Genomic DNA, 17,913 nt, shown 5'->3' with positions numbered 1-17,913 from the left:
ATCCCGCATATACTGAAAACAGGAACTCATCATGGTTTAAGTATATCCGACTACAAACGTTTAGTCAACTTCTCGAAACCGCTAAAGAGGTGAACCAATCGGTTTGCTCGTAACTCGTACAACTCTGGAGGATTTGGTCAATTCGTCTATCTCTTTCTCTCTCTTTCTCTCTCTCTCTCTCCTCTCTCTCTTTCTCTCTCACTTTCTCTCTCGCTCTTATCTTTACGAAGAACAAACGTGACACGAGACATTCACTTCCCATTTTCTTTCTTCTCTCTTTCTCTCTCTCTCTCTCCCTCTCTCTCTCTCTCTCTCTCTTCCTCTCTCTCTCTTTCACAGGATCAGTGCAAACAGAGTTTGACAAGTTCGACAATACCGGCTCATCAGGCCATTGTCGTCGAAATACAATGGTGGGCGGTAGCCCTTTCGAAAACGTTCACGACAATAGCGCGCATGTCCACGATTTTGGAACGGAATGCATCCGATGCACCTTCCATTTAAATCCCTCTCTCTTATTCTCTCTCTCTCTCTTTACCTACCTATCTCTCTCCTTTCTTCTCGTTTATGTCGTCTCTTCCTTCCATTCCGTCGTCTCTTCTGTCGAAAACCACGGAGCATCGTGCACGGAATGCGTTAACGCGTCGACGAAATTGCGCTTATCAGCTGCCACCAATGTCCGACAGTTCGAACCAGCTGACACCGCTACCATCACCCCCGTAAGTAAAACTATCGATCCTTTTCCGTTTCTTCCTTCCGTTCATCCTTCGACAGCAATTTTATTTAAATAAGAGATTTTATACGAAACCATCCTATCCACTGAATCGATCTCGATCTCAATCTCGATCTCTCTCTCTCTCTTTTTCTTTGTATATTCGTTTATCCTTTTATCCGATTTTTCCTACCATCATAAGGGTGAAAAACAAGTAGTCTCATGGGACTGCTTTTGCACAGCATAACTCATTTTAATCCGGAAATACATTACGAGTTTGTAAAATTATTGTTATGGAATATCGATACGAAGAAAATATTCTGATAAACAAAATTCATTGAAGATAGTATAACTGTAAAAAAAGAAAAATAAAAATCAAGTTTTGAATTAATAGAATGTTACAAAATTGAAATAATTTATTATTTTATTTTTCTCTTTTTTCGATTAAAATTAGTCACTTTGTAAATAAATGTGATTTTCATTTTGTGATAAACGAAATTCATTGAAGGCAGTATAATTGTAAAAAAGAAAACAGGAGAAAAATAGTTTTGAATAGATTTAATGTTGCAAAATTGAAATAATTTTTTATTTTATTTTTGTTTTATCATAATAAGTTACCTAATAATAAGCGAGATTTTCCATCCGATGGGACACGGAATAAGCTTTTGTACTTTCGTACTTCCATCCATCCTTCTTCTTGTCTTCCGTTCTAATTAAGGAAGTCGTAATTCTGATAATTGCGACTCGAACACGGATACCAAAATGCCAGCAAAATTGCGGCTTCTCCTCATGATATTCCCGATTTATACGGAGGTAAGTTATACAGGGTAATTATAGGAACGTATGACGCGTCTATAAATTAGATTATCTGTCGCTGATAAGATGGTTTTCCGTTCTTCCATGTCTCTTCTAACTAAAATTATCGTAAAATTATACAACGATGTAATGAGAAAAGATTTCTGGATATGGACCAAATAAAAACTTGTAATTTTATGAAGTTCCTTAAAAAAGAAACATAAAAATAAGTTGTAGTAAAGTTCTCATATTTTGATTTAAATTCTTCTTAATATTCTTTCGATCTTTTATCATTTCTTTTTTTTTTTTAATTCCATTTATTTTATTTTTCTTTTTTCTTTTCACATCAATTTCAATCACATAGAAAAAACGCTTCTTTCTCGTAAGCCAAATCTTTCAGATATCGACATTTGACAATATATTTTAAAAGAGATCGTTATTAGATTATTAAAGTTACGATTCCACCTAACTCAATTTTCCATTTCTAATTTCAATGTCCTATCTCATAAAGAAAAAGTATTGCATTTAATTGTTCCGTACAATATACGTATACATATACGTAACGCGTGTTACACATTCGAAGCTATACGTTTGTACGTATCTCTCTCTGTAAGTACGAACGTGTATACATAGATAAATACATATGTATAAAAAAAAGAAAGAAAAATACGTATATATTCACATACATAGAAATAACGTGTGTATTTCGTTATTCCTCGTTGAAAAACCCTGTGGGTGAGCAAGCGACGCTGGAAATGTTTATCTCCGTACACAATCCATTACACCGACGCGCGTCGGCGGTGCGTTATTTTTCTTTTTCATCCTCTCCGAACACACGTAGAAAAACAAACCTTTTTCCCTCCCCCTACTATCCCTACTGTCCTCATTGCACGTTTTAAAGCGGTGTAATGTACATACATGGACATACGATAAATATTCCAGCAGCCTTGTAGCCTCCTGTTAAATTTCATGACTTCGTTGACCCGAACAAACAATAGCTTGGGATGCGCTCTCTCTCTCTCTCTCTCTCTCTCTCTCTCTCTCTCTCTTTCTCTCTTGTATTTTTTATATGGACAAAATTCCACAAAAACGTTTTAATAATCGCGTTTCGTTCACAACGAATGGTTATAATCGATGAACCGTTTGTTATCGCGATTTTGTCGCGTAATCGTCGATGTGTGTAATTAACGGAGTGTAAATGTATGTAGTTTTTTATCTGCTGATAGAACAATTTCGTTTTTATAAAAATTTACGTTTGTTTCGGAACGAGTTACATCGAGAATATATCGGTGGAGGGGGGGAAGATAGCTATAGCAAGATAGATAGTTATTATCGCGCATGTAAACGACGTGCTTTCTTCAAAATACAATTACTGACGAAAGTATTTAATTTAAAACTAAAAGTTTTTTAAATTATTTAAATAAACATGAACCAGCTATTAATATTAATCACTAACATTAATGTGTAATTAAGATTTTCATTAGCAAGTATTCATTACCCGTGGTATTACCCGCACATTAATACTTGGCGACAGACCTAAATAATTCAGAAAACTTTTAACTATGATAATTTTCTAACGTACGATAAATATTCAAGTTTAGGTGCATAAATAAATTAATACATAAATTTATATACAACATGAGAAACCGTATCAACCGATACAGTCAAAAAATATAGGTTTCCATTAAAAAAAACAAAAGTGCAGTTGCATTTTTCTTATATACCGATGCATGAAAATAACATAAAATTATTTGCACATTATGCACCGTCCGATATCATTTAACTTTGACTTGTAACATTTCGTTTTCATTTTCAATCGTTTAAGAGATACGATCTATTCCAGTTGCGTAGTCTGTATATGACATAAATATTATTATATATTATTCAACGTTATCGATATGTATTATTTAACATAAATATATATATATATATATATATATATATATATATATATATATATATATATATATAAAGTAAAGTTCATGTTCTATAATTTACTAATTTCAATAGTAATTCATAAGTCTGCAATTTTTACGATGGACAAAAGTATTCGCAAGTATATTACGAAAATCTGTTATTATTATTTTTTAGAAAATTTTTCTGTTGAATAACCGCTTCTAATCTTCGAGGCATTCATTGTACTATATCTTCTGTAAATTTAGTTGGTGTATTATTCCATTCTTCTTGGAAAATTCGTTTGAAATGGTCTTTTGATGTAATATGACGATTACAAAAAGCATAGGCTTTTCTAATTCCCACTATACATTCTCTATTTGATTTCTGAACCTCGTGCAGAAGTTGATAATGTATGGGGTGTATTATATAAAATCTATTCACGAAATAATTTTGACGTATGTTTATTTAGTAGTACGTGCTTCCAATGCCTGATTTATATTATCATTTTCGCAAAATTTTCTTTGAAAATTTGAAGGTAGATAAATTTATCCATAATTTTGTCAGTTATTACTAATTCTCCAACAACACTTGGTGTTATACAATCCCATACCATGACATTTCCTATTTCTATGTGTGTGAATATGTTTATGTAGGTTCCAATTCAATGTTTGGTTAACGACATATTTCGTGCAATACCTCTGAACGAAAAATGTTGAATTTTGATTCGTCGAAAAATATGATATTGTTCCAAAACGCTATATATCATTCTTTAGATTATTGATGAATATTTTTTATTTTATTATTAATTACTTTTATTATTTATAGTTTTTATTATTTATTAATTACCCTAATATAGAGTTTCTTTTTCCTAACAATTCTATTTATGTATCCTTCACAATAAAACAGTCATCGAATAGCTTTTGAATGAATTGTTCGCTATTGTATTCTTGAATCTCTATAGAAATTTCAGTCGCTATTATAATTGAATTTTTGGATTTTCTTTAATTACTCGCAAAGTTGTGTGCTTCGGTTGATCAGAAAATTTTCGATTCGGACGACTACATATCCTGGCAAATTCGTTATTGTTTCTCTAGTATTTAATCTGTCAATTAAATTCTGTAGATTCAACTTCTTTGCACGATTTTTACGATGTCTTGGAAGGATCCATTTTTATTCAAACAAATTTATGATGATTTTTATTTCTAATAAAGTGATTGCATTACCATTGTAACCAATATTTACTTGTTTACGATATATCGAAAAGAAATTCCTTTACCAAAATTCCATTATTTTATCGAAATATCAACTAGGACAAAAGTTCATCGCTCGAACTTGATTGTTCTATATTTCAACAAATTTAATAACGTACGAATACTTTTCTCCACAATTAGAAGCTTATGAATTATTATTAAAATTAATTAGTAAATGATACAATACAATCTTTATTTTAGCTCTAAATATTGTGAAAGGTTCGTTCAAAAGAAAGTTATTGATAAAAAGGAAATACTTATAATTTTTTTACTATACTATATATAATTTCTTCAGCCACTGTATATTATATGCTTCAACGTCCGAATTATGGCAACGAATTACCTTGTTAAGGAAGATTGGGTAATATTGGTATGTTTACGATGTCAAGACGATACGTATAAAAGCCGAATGAACCTCGTATAAAAAGAAAAAGAAGAAGGATGAGGAGAAAGTGTTCCTTCTTTATTTCACCCTATAACGTGGATAAGACGTTATACGTCTACGATATATCTGTGTTTACTTTAGCGTTATATCTACTTCATTATTATACCCGGTATCATCTATCCAACGTTGGAACGGAATGGAAGTGCGAAATAATATCACGAGTAAAATTTCACGAGTAAACTTGTGATAAATATAAAAATGAAATAAAGATATATATTTCACGTTATTTCATACACGCGTATGTCCGAATACGTTTTGAAGGAAAACTACTTACAAATGGTGCGTTTAAAAAGAAAAAGGAAAAAAAAAGAAGAAAGAAAGAAAAAAAAGGGAAAACAAAACGAGAAAAAATGAAATCATTTAAAGAAGGAAAGAAATAGGTTTGGTAAATTGTTGAAAACTCGTAACAACGTGAAAGTGTTTCGAATTTATTGAGGGGTAGAAGGGATACACACATACACACAATATCGACGTTTCCATCTCCCCTGGAATTAAACGTCGAAAAGAAAATATATTCATCCTCGAGGGCAAATAAAATCAACTTGCGACGAGATTTAATTAGATGGATCTCAGTTGCCGTCGAATAACACGATTCGTACACGACTGTACTTTGTATTATCGGCGATTTCAGAAAGTAATCGTATAACATGTAATAATTAAATTATACGCTAAAGTAAATCGAACAACTTTCAATTACTTTGTTAATATAATAATTAAGGGAATAATTAATAACAAATCACTTGGGACATTTAATTTAATTTAAAGATTACAGTAAATTGGTAGCGATGACGTGTGTGAACGTCGTGTTATAATAAGGAAAAAAGAATAATTAATTAATAATAAATCAACGCCATTTTCCCCCGAATGATGAAAAATAATTGCATGCGAGTTTAAGCGTTTCATTGTGTATTCTAACGTTACGTTCTCGCTTAAGGAAATCTCTTTTGTAAACGAGGGTCTTTGAGAGGGTTGCTTTTCGAAATTCCGATATCAAGGTTTGTGTTATTACACGCGGTTTCCATAACGGTTAAGGCCGATAATAGTGATTCCGTTGAATAGCAGGAAAGTTAAGGTAAGCGCGATGAGAAAGCAACGAGCCGAGAAAGAGAAAGAGATAGACTAAGGTTAAACAGGCGAGAGAGAGAGAGAGAGAGAATCTCTTCAATGTTTAGGAAGGTTAGAGGAAAGGTAGCCGAGGCCAAAGAGCCGGGGGTGTATTAAAGGGCCACTATGACCCTGCGCACGGCTGGCTCATGCATACCAATAAGCTCAACGCGTATATACACCAACCCTTCTCTCTCTCTCTCTTCATCCTTTTACGCAGTCTATCCTCCACACTAGGCGTCTTCCTTTACGTATCCTAGACCTGACTTATTAAGCGTGTCAGGACACGGGCCTTTACCAATTAACGCAGCTATAGTACACATACCTATAATGAAGCTGTTGTTTCCTTGATAATAATTGGGCTTGAAAATGTCCATTTATTTAGCAAATGTATTAACTCACTCCAAATAAAGGAATTATTTAATTTTCCAGATATCGATCAACTAGCTGAAAACAAATAATACATCATGGGAAAAATAAAAAAAAGAAAAGAAAGGATACATACAGGAACAATCAGCTCAATTCAAACTTGATTAAGATAAAATGAAATTTATTTGTCGAATATTTGTCGATTTAAAATTTACTTTTATTTAACGAAATTTATATTTGTCATATTATCCAACGGGCATTCAACTTTTTTCTAATACCATCAGGATTACCAGAGAGCATATCATATAACTATAGTTTGAATGTTAAACTCCTCTCGGAAGTCCGAGTTTCATATAGATATGCACGTACATGTATACATGCATAGAGAAATACACAGCCAAAGTGCATGTATATATGATACACAATGCGGATTCGTTCGTAAACTATGCGCGGCTTAGCGTGCTGCAGCTTCCACGTTGATTATGAGCGAATGGATATCGGTTTACTGAAATCCTTTGCAACGAGGGTTCTCATGCCTAACGATATTGTCAATCGGTCGACATATTTCCCGAGATTAGCCAGATGAGAATCATCCCGATGATTTCAAATAGATATTTTCCAAGCGTCTAATATTCGATACGAATCTATCGATCTTAATTTTGTTAGAATCGTTTGCATTGATTCTAAATTCCACTTGCTGCAGACATTCTATTGTAAAATTTTTTTCTACCATTGAATAATCCTTCAACCAAAATCGATTATTTCAATCAACGTGTTTAAGCAAATTCTTTTTTCTTTTCTTTTTTTTTTTTTTTCTTCAAATTATTTACCACTATCGATAAGGAAAAAGAGGAAGAAAAAAAGAACAAAGAAAACAGCAAAAAAGGAAATAAATGTCCTCGTGCACCGATACAAAGATACGTAGATATCGAGAAAACGTAGACATAAAAGGGGAATTAAAGAAAAATGGTTGAAATGGGGAAATGAGAATACGAAATATCTACGACTATAGCATGGGGAGAGCTTTTGTTAACGAGAATTTCATTTTCCGAAAATGAGAGAAAGAAATAAAAAGAGGGGACTGGTATCGAAGTGGACGAATGAGGAGAGAGAAGAGTAAGAGAGGGAAGAGGGGGTGGTAAAGGGGAGAAAGAGAGAGAGAGAGTTTCGTACGAAATGGCCATTCAATTTGTCCGCACGGTGAACGTGGAATCGAATTAAGCCGAACGAATTCGATCAGCGGCTGCCAATTCGAAATCTCCGCGAAAATTTCGAACTGGTCGCGACGCCACTTGTTCTCTCTCTCTCTCTTTCTCTCTCTCTCTCTCTCTTGTTCTCTCTTTCTCTCTCTCTCTTTTTTTGTGTACACCACGTTGCTTTTCACGTTCATTGCTGTCGAAGTAAGAGAGAACGAGAGAGAGAGATAGAGAGAGGATTGGACGTCGGTTAATGGTCGTTATATCTCTTGCTCTACGTTCGAAACTCTCTTTTCAAAAATAAAAAGAGGAAAAATAGGAGAAAGAAACGAGGAAACATTCAAGTCACGAATTTCGAAATTCGAAAAACTTGTTTATCTCTCATTTCTTCGCTCTTCCATTCTCGTTAAACTTTTACGTTTCGAACGTTACGTATCTTTAATTCTTTTGAAAAATAAATTATATACACAGAGAAAATTTACTACACTTCTCCTGAAACTAATGATGCTTTATCGGTGATATTAATATCGTATGGTATAATTCATTCAATATTTACTACGTAGAAATTAAACATATCTGAGAATCACTGCTACCTGTAAACTGGTTACAAACCAACGCAAAAGACCCTGATTAACGAGAATCGTTCCAAAGCTTGGGATTAGAACGCTGATATCGAACGTTTGTAAATAATCCTTGTGTTGCTGCTCACTGCCGCCGATAGCTCGACGAAAACACAACGGATTAAACCGAGAATCGCATTAATCAGATTCGTCGAATGTTGTACGCACGTAGCTTTGCGATTGTCCTACGCGCGCTATGTTAAAATTTTTCTATGTTCAATATGGGTGGATTAAACGTAATAATTCGAACAATTCTTCTGTTTATTATCGAAATAGGAATTAGTGGTATATCTTAATAATAATTTCAAAAACACGAATATAATTCTAATCATTGTGCATAATAACGAAAAACAAAAACCATAAATTTTATATCGTTTATATCGTTTTCAGGTGATCCTGGTACCACATAGTCACACCGATCCAGGATGGTTGAAGACATTCGAGCAATATTTCCACAGTTCGACGAGGAGTATTTTAAACAACATGGTCTTGAAGTTACAACAATGGCCGAATATGACGTTTATCTGGAGCGAAGTGTCCTTTTTATCACTCTGGTGGGACAGGTAAGAAGAAGATACCTTTTAAACTCTAATAACGAATAAAATGATATTTTGAAACGATCGATGGGAGCTAACTCTCGAACTTGATATGTCGATACAACGAAAGACAGAGAGAGAGAGAGAGAGAGAAAGGCTTAGTAGAAAATAGATCTCCTCAGGCAGGCTCTCCGAAGCTTTCAAACTCTCTTAACACACTTCGAAGGTATCCTCGAAAATGGCCAGACATCCCGACGCTAAAAGCTCTTGCTTCCAGCTCCCTCTATGTACCTACACGAAGCTATATACACTATTCTATACATAGTATAAAGAGATAAAGCGAGAGGGAGAGAGAAGGAGAGACAGTGAGAGAGAGAGAGAGAGAGATTTCCCCAAGAAATCATCCTGTATGCGTAAACATGATTACGCTGTTAGAGAGCTTCTCCGATAATCCGACGTCGTCTCGGCTAAATGCTCAAGGCTCTGAACTACCACTGATAAGGCGACCGCCATGCTGCTAACCGGATTCCTGGATCTCAACTGGCATCATCACTACCACCAGCGTCACCACCGCTAACAATTCTCTTAACAGTATCACCAGTAGATAGTAGTAAATACAAAAGGTTAAGGATACTTGCGTGACGAAGATAGGAGAATATCTGTTATTCGTGTTGATAATATACAAACACGTACGTATCGTCGTGTATGCTCATCAAAATGAATTTCATGAAAGGTTAAAACGTTACAGTCTAATCGGTCTGACTTTTCCTTCTTTTTTTTCTTTTTTTCAAAGTCCTAGTTTCGTCTAATAGTGAAAAAAATATACATATACCTATATTATATGTTCATGATAAATAATTATATTTATATAAAATGTTTCTAATATATTTTACGTATGATATACGTAAAAAAATTAGGTTGAACTTGCACGTTCGAAGAATATACGTTAAAAAATAAAAAGGAATTATAGGAACAGTATAACGGCGATAAAGGATATACCCAAAGGTACCAAAGGACCGATGAGATATCTTAAAGTATACACGCATCTCTGAGTGTGTATTTATATAGATCGTTTGATTGGTAGAACAGTAACCAAGAAGTAATGCCTCGAGGAAGATCGTCGTAAAGCCTTTAGCCATTAAAAGAAAGATATATAATACGGTGAATGAGGCTTTTCGAACGGCTGTTCAAGACACCGAACGTGGCAAGAAAAGGCTTTTATTTTTTAATGACCGAGAGAAAAAGATAGATGCATAGGTATAAAATAAGAAGAGATAGAGATAGAGATAGAGACGGAGACACAAATAGGGATAGAGGTAGAGAGAAAGAGAGAGAAAATTACCAGTTGAAAACAAAGAAATAGTAGAAGCATAAAAGATAGAGGACGATCGGAAAGTGGAGAACGTTTCCCATTTTTTCTCCCTTTTTTTTTTATTCTTTTTTCTCTTTCTTTTCCTATGTGAATTGCCTCTTGCTGAGAGTACAGCTGATGTCGTTCTCGGTGGCGATAGGGAAGAAAGGATATCCTGGAACACGAAAGGGATCCCTCGGGTTAGTCGTAAGCGTCTGACCTTCCAGTTCGTGCTGGAGGCCATCGCGAATGAACGTGTAAAACAGACCAGCGTGAGAAAGAAAGAGAAAGAGAGATAGGGAGAGAGATAGAAGGAAGGAGATGGAGATAGGACATGGAATAGTCTACAGTGACTTAATAACGTGTATAAATTTTCTCTCTTGTTCTTCTACATACGGATGAATATCGATTTTTTAAATAGTAACTATTGTTACCTTGATATCGTTTAATAAATAGGGTAATTCTCTATATTTGAATAAAATGGAAGAAAAAGATAACGCTAAATGCAACGAATATAGGAAACTACACTTCTACGTCGAAATGATGTATTGTACATGATAAATTATCATAAGAATGTTTAACATTTTTGGATTTATGCAATCTTTATAAAGAAGTTTTATGTGAGCCGAAGAAATAATCCTTCTTCCTGTTATGTTCAAAATTTTGACTTTTCTTTTTTAATTGGGTCATGAATCCCTAAAGTTATGGATCGTCTGACTCGAATAGTATAGGCGAGGTCTTTTGCAATAAAACACTTTGTTTTCCTTTTTTTTTTTGCAAAAATCTATAATTATCTCTTAGCTATATCTTGATATTATAATTTTGCAAGTATCTACTTTTAGAAATATATTTTCTTTTCTTTGGATATCGATCAAGAATAAAAATTAAATCGATTAAATCGACGATGTAGCAAAGATTTACAAAAAGAATTAGACCAACACTCCCGGAATTACTCTATATTTTTTAATATAATAATTAAGATTAATAAATATTCTTATATTTTGTTTCTCGATCGATCTATTTGCGTTATTATATTAGAAAGATATCTATCTGTTATATTACTTTTTTCTTTTATTCCAAACATAGTGCTCATCCAACGAAGAAGGCGGTCGTAAAGAGATTGGTCAAGGACGGACGTCTAGAAATGACTACGGGAGGGTGGGTGATGACGGATGAGGCAACTTCTCACATCTACGCTATGTTGGATCAATTGATCGAAGGTGAGTCTTAAATAAATTTAAAAAACTCATTTTTAAAATCACTACGAAGAAGTAATATTCTCAAGGAGTAAAACCATTAAACGATCAAAAATCTAACGATTTAAATAGTACTAGTGAAAAAAATTTCGTTCGTCCTTCAAATTTTTCAAGAAGCAAATCAATTGAGTCAAAATTCAATTTATCCATTTTACGAAGGATCAAAGTAAAACATTCAAGCGGAATTGAAAAATGAAAGAGGACAGAGAATTTCCGTTCTTTCTCGCATAGAATGAATCGACTAGGGGAAGCAAAAAGCGGAAAGAAAATAAAAATAGGAAAGAGGAAAAAGGAAAAACTAATAAATAAGAAACAAACGACTTCCTTTTCGAGAACACAAAAGAGGAAAAAGAAAAAAAAAGTATTTCCCTCTCCCGAGATCAAGGAATTCTGAAATATTACTTTCGGATTGTGAAATACGTATGACGATATTTACGCTTGGTTGTATCTCTCGAGTTGGAGGTGAAGAAGCAATATTCTTTTTCTGTGATATCAACAACGAAAAAAAAGTCTTTGTCTTAGAAATATGTATCCTGGTAGCATTAATACTAGAACTTAAGTCAGACTAAAGAGAAGAGAAAGAAAGAAGAATTACTTACGCATACGATTTTCTTTCACGTTTTATCCTCTCTCTTCTTTTTTATTTTTACCAAACTGAAGCTTGAGGATCAATTTCTAATAAAAAAAAAAAAAAAAAAAATATCAAAGAGTGAAAAAGAAGATATTCTTAAGTCATTCTCACAATAGTGAGAAGAATTAAAAAAAAAGAAATAATTTCCTCTTATTATTAAATCTGTTCCTTCTCGAAAGAAATTAAATTCTTGTCTATAATTTTATGACGTCAAGAATAAAAACGAATCCATTAACAACGTTATATGAACGAACGGCGTGAAAGAATAGGAAAGAGGAAATAAATCTTGGAAATCCGTAAAAAAAAAAAGAAAAAAAGGAAGGTTAGCTCGTAGGAAGGTACTTTAAGGGAAGCCATTTTTTCGACGGCGATAAAATCCTTCGTCCTTGGAAACGCGATGTCGTTAAGTCGATCCCAGCTTCCTTTTCTTTCGACGTTGTTCTCGAGGATGCCGCAATCGTACTGCTTTAAGAATGAGAAAGAGAGAAAGAGAAGATGAAGAGGGGTATGTGTTCTCCTTATTACTCTTTTTCGACGCCCTTTCCGCGATGGAAGCGAGAAAAATCTTTATCTTCTTTTTTCTTGCTTGTTTTCTTTCTCTTTCTCTCTTTTTCTCTTTCTCTCTCTCTCTCTCTCTCTCTCTCTCTCTCTCTCTCTCTCTCTCTTTCTTTTTTATGTCCTTCTCTACCACCACTCGAAACTTCCTTCCGAACATTGGGAGATCCTTATTGCTTCCGTACTCTTCTCATCGTAAAGAAGAATTCTTAGGGCGGACTAACAAGAAAAGAAAATACGAAAAATTTGATCCTTTGTGAATTTTTCCTCATAATCCGAGAGAAAATATGATTTTCTTCTTAATTGAGACGATACATAGATATGAAATATCGGATTAAAAAATTTTTTATTTTGGCAAACACTTTTTAGATTAAGATGAGATACAAAAAAAAACAAAAAGGGAAAAAGAATTATTACTGATTGTTTTGTGTAAGAAAAAAAAAGGGGAAAAAAATTCAAAAAATTGCAAATATAAAAAGGACTGCTGTTATTAATATTACAGAATTAACTTATTATTTTTAAGGTATTATTTTTCTTTCTCTCTTTTATTATTAAAGTTTCTTTAGTTAATGGATAAGAAAGGTCATGCTTAAATATATAAATTAGATAGTCGAACAGAGAAGCAGAGAGAGAGAAAGAGAGACAGACAGAGAGAGAGAGAGAGAGAGAGAGAGAGAGAGAGAGAGGAAGGGATGAATGTTACATTGACGATTTCCGGTCGTCATGAGACACTATAAATGCGAATTTCGTGGTGCGTGTTTGTGATGTGCATATCCGTGTATCGTCTCGTGGAGATTAGAACACTAATCTGATCCTCGATTACAAGGGATGTATCTAGGATCATTGACCCTATGGAACCTGTAACCTGTAGTTCAATCAAAATCCTAAAGTATTATTTTATCGATAGAAAATAATTTCCTTTGCAATAAACATATAAAAATTATATGATACAGTAATAAATATCTATTTAATTATCTTAGAATTAATTAAGAACAATTATTTTCAATCATTATTTAATTATCTATGTATTGATTAAAAACAATTATTTTCAATCATTTTTTCCATAAATCTCTTAAAGATATTCGATTTATTATCCATTTATTAATAATAATATTTATTCTAATACTTTTATAAATTATAGTAATAAGATTTATTGATAATTCATGGAATAAAATTTATTGATAATTTAAGATTTTACAAATCTTATAAAAATAAAATTTATCGTAACATTTTTATAATAATAAAATTTAATCTATCGTATTAATCAAATTTTACAAACATCGTTTCAATCTTTCGAGATAATTTTACAAATAAAAAAAAAAAAAAGGAAAAAAAGAAATACAATAAAGGAAAAATGAAAAGAACAAAGTAGAAAGAAGTAGAGGGAAGCATTTTATAGCGGCCTGGTCGTTTCTCGACAGTGGTACAAACCGTTTATGGGCAGACGTAATGGTAAAAACACGACACTACCAGTTGGATCTCGAATATTCTCATAAAGACTTCTCTCTTTCTCCTTCACCTTCTCTCTCTTTTTTTCTCTCCGTCTCTCTGTCTGTCTTTCTCGCTCTTTTAAAAGCATTCTCATTGCTATAATACGCGATTCGCGTTAGTGAGAAGCGAGAAGATCAGAAGTACTACAAAGTCTTGTCTCGTGTATTAGTATGTATGTGTGTGTGTTTGTATATATGCATGGGTTAGTGCGATCGAGCTGGTGGAAAGGACCTCTTCTATCCGTGTCATTTGCATCGAAATGGCAAACGACGGCTCTCGCCGTCAGACATGGCGCCAACGTTATGCGAAATTTCCTCTGCCTATTTTCGCAAATTCAAATTTGCCAATTTCCGGCGTGTATCGTATCGTATCATACCCCTCTCCCTTTCTCTCTCTCTCTCTCTCTCTCTCTCTCTCTCTCTCTCTCTCTCTCTCTCTCTCTCTCTCTCTCTCTCTCTCTCATATTCTCATTCTCTGACGCATTCAAGTTAGCAATGGCCATCGTTACTATCGCTAACACCAACTCCAACTACTATTGTCTTTAGAAATAGAGAATAGTTACTCTTGTGGCTTCCAGATAGACTCTCTCGAATATTGTAGGAAATTGGAAAATATTATAAACGTCGAGATTCATTACGAGAACAGAAGGAATTGTTTTCGCTCAACAATAAACAGGACGATTGTTCTACTATTCGAAAATAGACGACTTAACGAAAATTTTGAATTATTTTAAATAATAAAAAATTCAATCTATCTTTTACATGTGAAATATTTAAATGCATTCTGAATTCTTATTATTTCATATTAAAAAAAAAATAAATAAAAAGAAAAATGAAAATAACGTAATGGTAGTAGAAAAATGCAACAGACAAAAGAAATCGTAGAATCAAATCCAAAATAAAAGACAAAAATTGGAGGGAGGCACTGGTGTTACGTTTTTTAGCTTTCGCATCTGCGAACTTTCAACAAATAAGCGAAATAACGATCCTCATTATTTCGATTGCTGAAACGAGAACTGAAAGAGAGAGAGAAAGAGAAAGAGAGAAACGGAAAGAGAGCGTGTGTCGTCGTATGAAAGAGGGTGTAAAAATAGAAAGAAGAGGGCTGGTGAAAACGTAGGGGTGGCGAAAAATCGTTGCGTAATCGAGTCAACGTCGGTAACGAAGGAAAAGAGGGGTGTGATTACGTGGCTGGAAAAAAACCTGTGCCGTTTTACGAGGGAACCTGGAAACGATGAACACACGGCTGGAGGATCACAAGAACCGAGAAATAGGCTAACAGACAGAATAATCCTGCAACACTCGGTAGACAATATAACTGTTTTATCTCGTTGTGTCTTTGTCTTTCTAAATATGTATGTATACATATGCGTAAACAAGAAGTTCAGGTTTTTCTCTTATCATTTTTCATCCGAAATTATCGATGATTATGTTAGAACGAGTAAACTTTTTTGGTGTTATTTTCTTTTTTTTTTTTTTACAAGTTTATACGATCGTAAAGATTTTAAAACTCCTAAAAAGTTCCTTCTTGTCATTCTATTTCCGAGAAAACATTACTTTAGAATTCACATCTCCTCGAATACTTTCGAAAAGTGCCTAATCTTTCATTAGTGTTATTACACAAGAGCAACTTCTGACAAAAGGGAAAGATACAAACTTATTTATAACATTAAGGTCAATGAAACAAAAGGAAAGAAAAAGAGTTGGAGAGAGAGAAAGAGAGAGAGAGAGAGACAGAGAGAAGTTCTTTGAAATGAATGAGAAAAGAAAGTTCAGAATACTCGAACTTCCTTTCTCTTTCTTTTTTTCTTTCTTTATTTCCTTTCTTTCTCTCTTTCTTCTTTTCTTTCTTACTTAGAAACGAAAGAAGAGTGCCGACTCCAAATAGAGTGCAGGCTACTTTGACCAAATGTAATTAAGCCTTGAACTGCTGCATGGATCAAACCATCCCACCTTACTCTTTCTCTTTCTGTCTCTCTTGTTCGTTCCGTTTCCTTTTCTTTATTCCCTTCTATCAAAATGAGCGAATTCTTTTGCGAGAAAGGGGCTAAGTTTCTGTGCTGCTCTGCATTTTTTAAATACAATTTTCTTTGTTGAACCAAAGGAACTTAAATGAAAGAACTGTTTCTCTCTCTCTCTCTTTCTCTTTCTTTCTTTCTTTCTTTCTTTCTTTTTCTCTCGTTCTTTCTTCGTCTCGGACGTGACCTTCGTCTTTTTAATCCAAATGATCCAACCGCTGAAGTCAAATTAAAAGATTCTTCTTGTAAAAAACCGGCAAAAAGACGAAGAGCGATGACGATTTTCACTAAATGGAACCTCAACGAACGTTCTAATAATTTATTCTAAGAGGATTCAACGATTGTTCAGAACTTTATATAGATCTGCCTTTGTAAACTTCGCCAATTTCTTCTTTTCGTCTTTGGATTTATCAATTATTCGATTAGAATTCTTTTTATTGTACTCTAATGCTTTTTCTAAATCTGAAATTGTGTGAATCTATGAAACGAGAATATAATGTCCGAAATTATCGTTATTGGCGATCGATAAATCCTAAAAATTCATAGTGATCTAATGATAAATTATTATTACAAAAGAGGGATGATATAACTGATCTCGAGTTATTAGAATAAGCCGATATATTCGAATATTCGAAATTACAAGCTTGGATCGGATCGATAATATTTTTCGAGTTCGAATCGAGATCCCGAAAATTTGTCAATATATAAATATATTCATGTACCTATTATTTCCAGACCCAATTTGTAATTTGATATCGATTTAATTCATAATATAATTTTTCCATCTAGTCTTTAAATTATGATTTACAATCTTTTTTACATTTAAACTTTTAAATTACGATATCACAGTCTAATCAGATGTAAGAATTTCTAAGAAAGAAAAATAATCGAGTCCTGAATCGCAAAATGGTTTGTGTCGATAAATTTTTCGTATTTCGATCAGACCCGTGCCAATCATTATTTAATCCGATCCAAAATTGGAGTACTCGTAATTTCGAGTACCCGAACATCCTTAATTATTAGCTCGCATTGATCAGCTAAAGATCAAAAGGTGATGAAGGAAGATTAAAAATAATTTTGATTGTTACTTCTTAGAAGCAGCAGCCATCAGATTCTTTCATTACGCCGTTCCACTTAACGAAATTTCAAAGAGAAGATAAGAAAAAAAGAGAACGTCGTTTTTCGGTCTATTGCATAGCAAGATATCTCTCTTTCTTTCTCTCTCTCTCTCTCTCTCTCTCTCTCTCTCTCTTTCTCTCCCCCTGTTTCTCCCTCCCTCTTACTTGAACGGAGCCGAATCGTTTAGTATTTCTCGGCTGATTAGATCCGAGCAGACGATCGTAGGAAATTGCTGGAGACATTTTCTCCTAGCAAAGGAAGAGAAAGAAAGAAAGAGAGAGAAGAGAGAAAGAGAGACCGGGAACGAATCGCGTGTTAGCTTTCTTTCACCGAACCGTCTCAAGGAAAAAGGAAGTTTTCTACCTAAGTAAGGATTCCTCGGGAAATTGTCGTGGGATCCGGCGACATCTCATTTCGAAATCGAGCTAGTCACCAGGCATTCTCGAGTACTCGACGGGGAAGAGAGAAAGTAAGAAAGAACATAATATTCTCAAGGGTATATCGACTAGCACGTTTGATCGGAGAACTGGATCTTGAAAGAAGAAGACCACTAAAGAAATCCTCAGAGAATCA

The 17,913-nt window shown here is 33.8% G+C and overlaps 1 protein-coding gene and 1 long non-coding RNA gene across 3 annotated transcripts in view; both read left to right on the top strand.

Annotated features, from left to right (window-relative positions):
• The window catches only part of LOC127064002 (alpha-mannosidase 2), a 192,300-nt gene that overhangs the window by 159,952 nt on the left and 14,435 nt on the right, over nucleotides 1-17,913 (top strand). Inside the window, exons 5-6 of the mRNA XM_050994452.1 lie at nucleotides 8,775-8,947; nucleotides 11,358-11,491. Coding sequence (XP_050850409.1) covers nucleotides 8,775-8,947; nucleotides 11,358-11,491 — 307 coding nt within the window. The remainder of the gene's footprint in view (nucleotides 1-8,774; nucleotides 8,948-11,357; nucleotides 11,492-17,913) is intronic.
• The window catches only part of LOC127064003 (uncharacterized), a 10,409-nt gene continuing 6,452 nt past the window's right edge, over nucleotides 13,957-17,913 (top strand). For both annotated transcript variants that reach the window (XR_007781557.1, XR_007781551.1), the window contains exon 1: nucleotides 13,957-17,913. This exon is cut by the window's right edge and continues 3,219 nt beyond it. This is a non-coding gene — a long non-coding RNA (uncharacterized LOC127064003).

Source organism: Vespula vulgaris, chromosome 5 (assembly GCF_905475345.1).
Source record: "Vespula vulgaris chromosome 5, iyVesVulg1.1, whole genome shotgun sequence".
NCBI classification, from domain to species: domain Eukaryota; kingdom Metazoa; phylum Arthropoda; class Insecta; order Hymenoptera; family Vespidae; genus Vespula; species Vespula vulgaris.
This window is presented reverse-complemented; position numbering and strand designations above follow the sequence as displayed.